This window comes from Saccostrea cucullata, unplaced genomic scaffold (genome assembly GCF_032062105.1).
Source record: "Saccostrea cucullata isolate Sc308-1 unplaced genomic scaffold, CSIRO_AGI_Scuc_v1 ctg17171, whole genome shotgun sequence".
Classification (NCBI taxonomy): domain Eukaryota; kingdom Metazoa; phylum Mollusca; class Bivalvia; order Ostreida; family Ostreidae; genus Saccostrea; species Saccostrea cuccullata.
This window is the reverse complement of record NW_026938155.1, coordinates 1-11,794: the sequence shown is the minus strand read 5'-3', so window position 1 is coordinate 11,794 and position 11,794 is coordinate 1. Positions and strand designations below refer to the sequence as shown.

General features: G+C 33.4%; 2 protein-coding genes across 2 annotated transcripts; both read right to left on the bottom strand.

Moving 5' to 3' along the window:
- Positions 1-7,713: 7,713 nt before the first annotated feature.
- LOC134249512 (putative ankyrin repeat protein RF_0381) lies at positions 7,714-9,663 on the bottom strand. Its single transcript, XM_062731855.1, has one exon. The coding sequence runs from the start codon at positions 9,661-9,663 to the stop codon at positions 7,714-7,716; it is 1,950 nt and encodes a 649-aa protein (XP_062587839.1).
- Positions 9,664-10,106: 443 nt separating this feature from the next.
- Positions 10,107-11,747, bottom strand: LOC134249513 (uncharacterized). The gene is made up of 2 exons (XM_062731856.1): positions 11,178-11,747; positions 10,107-11,030 (listed from the first exon to the last, which is right to left on the bottom strand). The coding sequence occupies exons 1-2, from the start codon at positions 11,493-11,495 to the stop codon at positions 10,308-10,310; spliced, it is 1,041 nt and encodes a 346-aa protein (XP_062587840.1). The 5' UTR covers positions 11,496-11,747; the 3' UTR covers positions 10,107-10,307.
- Between the last annotated feature and the right edge of the window lie 47 nt (positions 11,748-11,794).

The following is an 11,794-nucleotide window of genomic DNA, read 5'->3' as shown; positions in this document are numbered from 1 at the left end:
AATCGATCATTTTACTATGGAGCGTTGCATGCAACGTTTTCCAGAATCAGAGAATTATTTTGATAAATCTGCTTCATACTTGTAATTTTAATTATTCTTAGACGCCTTAAAAACATTACCTTATCATTTGCTTTATTTGCTCAATGAACCTCAAATATACCTGAATCAATTTAATTTGATAAGGATCGGTATACGTTATTTCAATTATTTTCTGTGGTAAAAACTTATTTGCAACGTGTTGCAAATAACAGGATATAGCCTGTAAGTACATGCATGTACATAAAATATTTACCGAGGTATTACTTATTAATTCATTATTAATATTAATTATTTATCTAAATACTTTAACATGAATATTTATGGTTTTAGATTTCCATAATTCGTATACTGTTGCTTCAATACCTCCCCCCACCCCCTCAAGCACATAAGCACAAGACTTTTACATTTATTACAAATGTTTTCATTAATTCGATTAGTCTTATTATAGTAAATTATATGTAGACATTTTTAAAGAGAATAAATATCTATATAAGATCAATATTTTTTTTTCTTCGGAATTACGCTTCGTTTTTATAATTTTTACACCTCCCATGAAGCCAGAAACTCATAAAAAAACTTTAAAACGGTATAGACGGTTGATGACGTCGATCAATTGTGACGTCACTGTGAAAATACGAAGATTTCTATGATCAATCAATCAATTGAAGGTCATAGAAAAATCCTGTTTTTATTACACAGTCATGTAAATGAAGGGGGTAAATAACTACGTCTATATTAGATGTTACTAGTATCACGCACATGAGAGGCATCTCCCTTCATACAATGACATAAAAAAAATTGTTTGATTGAGTCTTCCTCTGAACAAGCATTGATTTAACAAATAAAAATTCCAATTACAAAATATTACTTAAAGATTGTTCAAATAAAATATTCTAGCAAATTAGATTACACCCCCCCCCCTATTAAACTTAGTATTAAAGTGACAAATAAAAGTCCATGTTCTTTTTTTTTTTGAAATTCTCTGAACACAATTACAATCAAACAAAAAGATAGATCTATACTAGATAATTAAATAAAATAATGAATAACTTAAATTTTGGTTACAAATTCATATTTTCTGAGTATATCATTATTTCACTGATCTGATGAAAAAAAAATTCAAAATTTTGAAAAAAAATTCAGGTTTGTATTTATTTATTTTTTCTTTTCACCGCTACAGTTGAATCACTTTTAAAACAGCTGAACAACGACAGTCGGCAAATTCAGCTATGGGATGAGCTCAAAACCTGGCAGAGCAGTCTCGGGCTCTACAAGACTGGCTCAGCATCGGACTACGATACGACTATATATTTGACGGCGTACAATGGTGGAACATTAAAGAGACAAACTTGTAGCGGTGAGTCTTCTTTTATGGTTGATTTTGATTTTGATTTGTTCAGTCCTATTGCACATTGTTATGGGTCAGAATAACCCTAAATGCCAGCAAAGATCAATAACACAATTTAAACTTAACAATAATTTATTTACAGTAATATATAATAAGTATATGAAACATAAAGTACAAACTTAGCAAGAATCTAAAAATACATACATCAGAGTGTCCGTTGCTGCACACAATGTCCCAGTGAAAATATATCCCAGTTGTATCTCAATGGTGCTCATACGACAAAGTATTTTATATGCATCGAATTAACAGGGTATTTATACAGTAATATAAATCTAGAATATTCTAGAAATTGTTAAAACATGATATTACTGGAACAATCTGGACATACACAAAATTTAAGAATGTTCTAGATCAAATGACCGAACATGTTGACCACTCTGGAATGTTCAAGAAACTAAATGTTACTAATAATATAAAAGATGAAACAATACAAATACAACACATCTCACAACACACGTATTAATAAATATTAAAGAAATATTAATACCGAGACAATTTTTTAAGGTAACATTTACATTCAAAAGCCTGTTGTTAATATATGTGGCATGGCACATCCCGGCGAAATATGCCGGTGCCTTGACGAAGAAAGAAAATATGCAAATTCAATAATGATTTATACAGCCGATTCCTGCTTTGCTTGCCTAAACCGGAATTCAAAGACGCGGATGTAAATGAAGAAATCTCGCCCAATACCCCAAGTCCGGCCAGGTAATAAGAACGTACATTAACATACATGTCTGTCTTTATATTCATTTTTAAAAAGTTTAAACGTTGTAAAACTATGATCCAGCCAAGTAACATTGTTTTTGAAAGGGTGACAGAAGATTAATTTTTAATTGACTTACTTGAAAAGTTGACAAAAAAATGCCCAAGATAGGCCAAGTTCTCTCAAGGCCAACTTCTTTCAGTACCAAATTGTTTTCATTTATTCTACATTATCCTGATTATCCTGAAATCAATTACCTGTATTTATATAGGGGGGGGAGGGAGGGGGGAAGGGTGGGGGGAGTTTTCCATCAAGAATACTAGTAGTAAAAGTAATGTTGGGAAAAAAATTGTTGGAGGGCAGTCCCCATTTGTCCTCTCCCCTCGTTGTTGGTACATTGTAAATGCCTGTGATGCATTTAATCTCCATGTATGAAATTATAGTAATTTCCTTCTATGTAGAATTATTAACTGAAGTTTCACACTCTGGAATCTTGAATTGATTTGCAGTGTGTCTATAGATAGAAAACTGCGACGGAAATGTGTTATGCTTTGTACGACAGACGCACGGATTAACAGGCAGTTAACATCGGACTTAAAAAAGAAAATCGATGCCAGGATATATCATGCCTCAGTGAAGAATATGCTAAAATTTCAAGCATCTGTGATGAGTAGTTGCTGCGAAAACTGCGATCAAATTTTGTTACGGACAGACACACAAACAGCTATATAGACGGACAAACACACTAGGTAAAACAGTATACCCTTTCCCCTTCCTCTCCTTGGCTTCGGAGCGGGGGTATAATTAAAAGATGTTTCTACTGATTAGTCCCTTAGAAATATTCCTTGATCTGCCCTGAGTAGGTTTATATTGTCAGTGTATCTAACAATATTCACTTATCCGCTTAAATTGCATGTACATGTAGTTTAAGAATATACATATTTATACGTGTGGTTTGGTTTGAACATATTTTATTGTTAAGATGTTACAACAAAAGGATTGAACACAAGTACTTAATACTTAGAATGTCCTCTGTATACGTGTACTCTGTAGGTTCAAGTTTGACAACACTGCATACACTAGAAATGATAGGTGTAAGAAACACCTAATTGGGGAGTAAATATTAACTTTCTATAAAAAGATACGGTTTGATGTAATTCTTCCACCAGCTATATCTTTTTGTTATACACAGGCGTCGGAAGGAAATCGAAAGTAGGGGGGGGGGGGTAATTGAAATTGGGGGGGATAAACTAGCAAAAAAAAACCCAGGGTAAACCCATTTTTCAATGCCTATACATGTATTACGTATACCCCGTTATATTTGCAAACAAGTGGGGGGATAAGCGCCCCTACCCCCCCCCCCCCCCCCCTCCTCCCCTCTCCGACGCCTGTATGTTATAAACAGAAAAAAAACATTTGATATACACCTTGTGAATGGACAATTAACTCGTGACTGTATTCAAAGGGTAGTGTAGAGATACATGTATGAATAGCAATGCATATAGGCGCTAAAAACTCCATTCTTGAGAGGGGGGGGGGGTAAACATTTTTCATCAACAGCAATCTAAATTATTTCCTAAATCTATCTCCGGAATTACCGGTATATTCAGCATTTCAGGCATTTTTTTTTCTTTGATCAACAGCTTGTTATATAGAATGACTGATTAGAAATTATGTACTTCATTTATATAATCTCAGGAATTATGCTCAACAATTCCGACATTTTTTGTGTTTCCGATTTTTTTTCGGTGGGGTATGAGTTTTATGTCTACCAAGTTTATGAATAATCGATGGGTGAAAAAAATCAATTACATGTGAATTATTTTACATGTCAGTGATTGCACTTTGTCCGAAACACATGATACTGATCTCAAATTCAACATGGCTTTCTTTACATTTATTATTTTAATGTCAATGATTTATCGTTCAATTTTGATTTTTAGTTGGAAAGTCTTCAGTCCTAGTTTTACTACCTGAAATTTACTCTTTCATAAATTTCGGAAAATAAAAGTTAAATAAAAATTGCCAATAAACTATGAAATGTCGGAAAGAAAAAGTAGAAAGAATATATTTTTTCATTACTGAAATAAAATGCAGTCAAATTATTGAGATAGTCTGTTTATTATCCATTGTAATTTATATGAAAATTTATGTCGGTTAGAATTGCATATCTTTTACAAACACAATCAATTTTTTTATGCGGTTAACTTGTATATTCTAATAATATGATGATCACAGGAATACCCGAGCAATAACAAAAGTATAGTAGTATACTAATCTACTATATACGCACCAACTCCTTAAAAATTCTGATTGATTGATTAGTTTTTATTGTATACCATGTTTCTTAATCTGACTTTATTTTCTGCAAGTTTTTTTTTAGATACACTAGTCTTTTTTTAAAAGTGGACAGGTTTCGTCTACATCGACGCTGCATGTTCATAAAATTCATCGCGTTTAATCTGATAACGAAGGCAAAATGTATTCCTTTGACAACCCTTGGAGAAATTGTAGAAATACCTACTGTATGAATTTCTCAATAACTACAGCTACAATTAACGCATTTCTGAAGAAACCTTTTTTTAAGAGTACTCCTTGATTTGCTCCACAAATACTCGGAATACTTCGGGCACCATCGGGAAAAAATGTGGAGTACTGACCGCTACGTCCGAGAAGTTCTTGGCCTCTCTTGTAAACTATTTCATTGTTTTTAAAAATGTGTTAAAATTCCATTTGGGTGTGAAGATTCTTCAATCTTAGCTAGTCAAGGGTTTCGGATCCGCTTTACATCTCAACCATAGTAGATTTTGGATCAGAAAATGATAAAATATACGCCAGTATAATGCTAATTTTAAACTGATTATTCAAATGCCGAGTCCGACGGAAGTATCTCATCTGTATATCGAACAAAAAAATATTAAAAAGAAGGTGTGATCAGTTAAATTTAACTGAAGAAATGAAATGTTTCCTGTTGTCAACCAATACGCTATTGTATTGTTGAATATAAAATTAAGCGATATATTCCAACAATATTTTTTTTTTGGTAAAAACACTTAATAAATAAAATTAGATATGCTGAAATCTATAACTTCTTTTCTGTCCTAACAAATCGATAAAACAACTTTTATGAAAATCTTCACAAGTGAGAATCATTCTCTTCAAGACCTCATTTCTATTTTTATTTATAATTGAAGATTCTGCAAGTTTCGATAAAGTCGATATTCATGGACCGAAGAAATAAAAAAAAGGGGCGGCGGAGCAAGTGTCTCTCTTAAACACGAGCATAAAATGACACCCTAAAAATCAAATAATTATTTTCATTGATGCTTTAGATTTAAGTATGAAATTTAAAATGAATAAGTTGTAAGCTAATATAATGAATTAAGTTTGTAACATTCCACATGAAAGAATTATTTTTAAAAAAATTAACAGGATTTAATCACCATCAAGACTTGAATTCAAAATTAAAGATGGTTGCACGAATATTACGGCGATATTTACGACAACCATTGCTACATACACCGTGTAAATATTCAACTTCAAAACCACGTCTTTTCAGCAAGTAATCGCGAGTGCGCTGTGGGGAAAAGGATAACGTCATCAAAAAGTAACAAATGTAATGCTACTATTACGTCACAGAAGGCGCGATAGGCAAAGAGTTAAAGCATCACCATATTTTGAAATAGTCTCGGATGAGATAAAATGTTCCTTATATCTTCTCTTCTACATTTAACACATAAATATTAGTAAAGTACAATGTTTTAGATGTTTATAACTTTGAAATAAAAAAAAACATTTTTGTTGGTTTTTTTGTTTGTTTATAAACTTATGCCCCCCCCCCCCCCCCCCCCCCCCCCGTGAAACACAATAAACTTAAGCATGAGTTTGTGAAATGGCAGTCCAATAACCTGTATGATTTTTTGTTGTTTTATGGAGGGGGGTATATTTTTATTTGTTTTTCATTGATAAAAACGCAAGTTTTACCAAAACCATAGATTTATCTCTTTCTGTTTTCCGAAATAATTGATTTTTTTTAATGAAAATTCATATCAGTATTGAAAATATTAAAAATTATTGGAATATATAAACGATTTTGAATTCTCATACAAAGTATGATAATGAGAGATTTGGTACTAAATCATTTGAAGAACTTGCAAACATTTTAATATCCAAATTCCATCTTTAAATTCAAAAGGTATCACGTCACATGTCAAAAGATAAAAAGAATGAACAGTGATCAATCATAAAATAAATTACATAAAAAAATCTGACAAATCTCTAAATAAATACACTGATGCTTAAAGAACTGCAAGCGTTCCATGTGTCTGTAAATAAAAGTACATAAAAATTGTCGTACTTGAAACTTTACATTTAACTAGACATCTGATCTAACCTTTTAAGATTTCAAAGATTTTTGGTCTTGACTTATTCTTGTTTTGTATACTGGACTTTATAAGGTTGATCACTGTTTTTATGTAAGTGTTATCAATTTTAACCGTTTTAATACATTACATGAACAGCAATCAAAACGAGATGTTGCACTGTGATTATGTTTATTATACAATCAAATAAACCCTGAATCAATACCAGATTCTGTGAAAAATTTAAAATACATTTGCTGAATTCGATAACGCAGATTACAGCAGATTTTTTTGTCATAATAAAATCAGATAAATACTATATATCAATTAGGACATAAAATAATAGATATTGACACAGGTCACTGAGTTATATCTCTTGAATTTAAATACAAATGATATTACTCTTTACATATCCACGTTTTTTATTATAGTGGATAATAACTTTTTAGCAATAATACATGTGCATATAGTTGCATACCAAAGTATAGGTATGAATCCATCTCTAAATATATGTGTCTAAGTAAAAATGTATATAATGTTATGGAATATCAGCAAATCATAAATAACATTCATACACTATTTGTGTCATAAAAACATTCATTACAAAGTTAAAAATCAAAGTAGTTCATCAGTTTTCGACAAATTAAAATAATTTAATGAATTCTCTCATATGCCTCTTTCATAGAGTTAATATAAAAGTATTAAAAAATAAGAGTTTAAAAAAAAACAACTTTCTGTCAGTGGTCTTATTAAATTTTTCAAAATTACTAATTGCAACTATATACATTGACTGGTCCTGGGCTACATAGGTAGTAAGTAGCTGCACACACAGGACAAATGGGGTCAAGGGTTTTGGTGGGAAAATATTGACAAATGGCTATGTTTACTTATGTATTTATTCCGTTTAGGAGTCAAGTTTTAAGTTTAGAGCTCTAGAGATTTCTAGACTTTAATTATAGTAAGTTGTTCCAAAATAACTTTATTTACATGGATAATGTTTAAATAAAACATATTTATTTAAAATCAAGTTTATCATTTAAAACTACTTCAAAACCTGGCATCTGAAAGAACATTTCTTAAAATTAAAATCAATATAAAAACAACATTATCACATAAGTATTAGGAAAGAGTTTCATCATGAATTTTTCTCAGCATTTCTGTCATGAAAATACAGAATTGATGAGGATTTAAGAAGGTCCCTAATGGCGCCGTTCTCTCAGAATATGAATCAGGTCTATATCACCTTGTTCAGCGGCAATGTCTATCACTGATTTACCTTGATTATCTTTTACTGCTAACAAGTCTGGATAATTCGTTGATAAATACCTACAAACATCATGTTTACTATTCAGACAAGCAACATGTAGTACACTTTCACCAACATTTGACAATGCATTGATGTCTAATCCTTTGTTTAATAGAAAAGATACTATGTCTAAACTTCCCCCACTGCAAGCTGAATGTAACGCTGTCCATCCTTTATTGTCTCTTATCTTCATCAACTCTGAAAAGTGATTGACCAAATACTCACACATCTCTATTTTACCAGAACAACAACAGTGATGTAAAATTGATTCACCTTTTTCCTGTAGGGCATTGATGTCAATCTTTTTCTCAATCAATAGTTTTACTATTTGAACATTGCCTCCCCAGGCTGCAGCATGCAACACTGAGTTACTAAATTCGTCTTTGACGTTTAATAGATGGGGACAATTCTCAACTAAGTACTCACAAACTTCAAACTTCCCATTGAGACATGCTATATGCAAGATAGATTTACCATAATTTGACAAGGTATTAATGTCCATTCCTTTTTCAATAAGAAAGGAAACAATTTCAACAATTCCTCCCCCGCAAGCTGAATGTAACACTGTCCTCCCCTTAGTGTCCTTTAACTTCAATAAATCTGGAAAATGATTGACCAAATGTTCACACATCTCCATTTTACCAGAACGACAGCACAGATGTAAAATTGTTTCACCATTTTCCCGTTTTGCACTGACGTCCATCTTTTTCTCAATCAATAGTTTTGCTATTTGAACATTGCCTCCGAAGGCTGCGTCATGCAACACTTTGTTACTAGATTTGTCTTTCATCGCTAATAGATGGGGATAATTCTCAATTAAGTACTCACAAATTTCAAACTTCCCATTTAGACAAGCTATATGCAAGATAGTTTTACCATCATTCGACAAGGCATTGTTGTCTAATCCTTTATTAAGTAGAAAAATCACAATTTCTACACTTCCTCCCCAGCAGGCAGAATGTAAAACTGTCCATCCTCTATTGTCCCTTATCCCCAAAAAATCTGGAAAATGGTTGACCAAATACTCACACATCCTCATTTTACCAGAACGACAACATTGATGTAAAATTGTTTCACCATCTTCCTGTCGGGAAAAGATGTTCATTTTCTTCTCAATCAGTAATTTTACTTTTTTAACATTTCCTTCTCGGGCTGCATCATGCAACACTGTATTACTACATTTGTCTCTGGCATCTAAAAGTTGGGGATAATTCTCAACTAAGTATTTATAAACTTCAAACTTTCCATTGAGACAGGCTCTATGGAGAATATTTTTCCCATTATTTGACAAAGCATTGGTATCTAATCCTTTATTGAGTAGAAAAGACACAATTTCTACACTTCCTCCGCTGCAAGCTGAATGTAACACTGTCCACCCCTCAGTGTCCTTTATCTCCAATAACTCTGGAAAATGATTGACCAAATACTCACACATCTCCATTTTACCAGAGCGACAACATTGATGTAAAATTGTTTCACCATCTTCCTGTATTGTATTGACATCCATCTTTTTCTCAATCAGTAGTTTTACTATTTGAACATTACTTCTCCAGGCTGCAGCATGTAACACTGTGTTACTAGATTTGTCCTTGACCTCTAATAGATGGGGATAATTATTAACTAAGTACTCACAAACTTCAATCTTTCCATTGAGACAAGCTATATGCAAGATAGTTTTACCACCATTTGACAAGGCATTGAAATCCATCCCTTTCTCTATAAGAAAAGAGACAATTACCACACTTCCCTCACAGCAAGCTGAATGTAACACTGTCAATCCGTCATTGTCCCTTATCTCCAATAAATCTGGAAAATGATTAGCCAAATACTCACACATCTCCATTTCACCAAAAAGACAGCACTGATGTAAAGAACAAGGGGCGTTTTGGCCGTTTAAATGCCGCGTGTTGAAATTTACTTTTAATTTTCGAGGAGGAAAGCCAAAACAATTTCCTTTCAGATGATATATATCAGTATATGTTTATTTTTTAAATATTATTAAAAAAATTGCCTGGAAATGCCGTTGTTTGGAACTTAACGTCGCCATTTTAGCGTTGACGTTATACACGTCAATTGTAAAGGTGCTGTGATAAATCCATACACATATCAGTATAACACAATTCGTATCGTTTTAATCAATGTAAAATAAAAAGAGGGAAAAACATAATTATAAATAGAAAATAATTTTCTTTAATGATCATTAATTATCATCTTTAATAATCATTAATTAATAATAATTTGAGCAATTTTTGATCGAATATGTAACACAGACCATTCATCCATTCATTCATAATTTCAAACACCAACAAGTATTACGCTGCTGTAAAAGAAGCATAAGGACGATCTATATATCGTGAAAATAATCATATACATGTCCTAAGTATTTTAGGTATTTCAGTTGGAAATTTCTTTCAATGATAAATAATATCGATAAATGTGAAATATATCACTGCCAGAAAATAAATGTAACTAGCTTATGTAGACAATCTATTCTTCAGTTGAGCTCTCCTCGCCGCTGTCAGAATCGTCGATCACGCGAGCTGCGTCCTCGAGGTGTTCTGACCAATCACGCACTAACTGCACGGGCTTATCCTGGTGTCGGGCATGCGATAAAAACCAAATTACGCTTGTTATATGTCCGCAGCAACCAACAATGCGTGCGCCGGCTTTACACTTACAGTACCATGATATGACAACACCATCTTCGTACTTTACCCAACAGGAGTACTTTTTGGAACTGACATGACGACTCTGAATTTTGGCTCCAATAATACCATCCAGGTCCTCGTTCACAAGAATTTCGTATGTACCGTCATCCTGTAGGTGTTCCTGAGTGTATGCTTTTGCCATTTTTACTTGGTACACTCCTAGCGTTAACTGGCGAATTTCGGAATCAGTCAGGTTAGGGAAGTCTTGCGCAAAACCGGCTGCGTCAATTTTTTGCCATGAATATGTCCTGTTTGACAGTCCATTACTTTCTACAAATTCCTGTAGCTCGTTTGTCCGCTTGGAGAGATGCAGCATTTTTAGGGCCATGGCCTGATCCTCTTCCGCATTGCCAGAACTTAAGACGGAAGTAAATCTGTTGCAGAGGGCACACACGATTCTTACGTAGTCGCCAATGAAGGGAATCTGTGTATTTGGTATGACATGATTCAGATATTTCCATCTCTTCAACCTCGCATTGGCTGATTCGACAACCCACCGCACCTTTAAAATTGATTTGAATTTAATTATTTAAACAAAGCACCCATTTTTATAATGATGTAAAATATTTCATAAATACTAGAAGACAAGTACAATGTACAAATGTACAGGAAATTAAATGTAAAATTATAGTAATAATAGTTAAAATACCTTGGTTATTAAGCGTGATTGGTTAGCTTCCTGTGTGGTGTGTTGAGATGTGCCCCTCTGCAAAAAGCAAGGCATTTCCATGTTGACACCAATGTCGCCAAGCACCTCCGAACTATCCCGGAATCCACGATCTACGATGAACGTGTCACCATCCTGTAGCCAGTCTCGCATTTCTTCTGTGTTGTTCCGGATCATGTGGTTTAAGATTCCGGCATCGTTGTTCTTCGAGTCGGCAAGGTACGGCCCCAGGACAGATACCACATATCCTGACGTAGTTACTACCATCATCGGTTTCACTAATGGCCTGTGTTTGTGCATACTGAAGGAGCGCCTTGAAAATCTGAAGTTACATGATTTCTGTATATAAATGTACGTCCCGTCAAGAACAAGTAGGACAGGTGGGTCTTGTTCATAACCAGGAGAAAAAAGCTCTTTAGCCAGTGGTCTAGTGTGGTTAGATTTTACGTCTTCTCTAGTGAGATGGCCAAATCCAAGATTCTGAGGGACAAAATCTTTTAATAATGCCCTCCGTGCAGACGATATAGCACGACGAATCTAAAATTCAAAGTAAGAGCATTTATAAACTTATTACTTGTAATTGATTTCTTATTGATTTC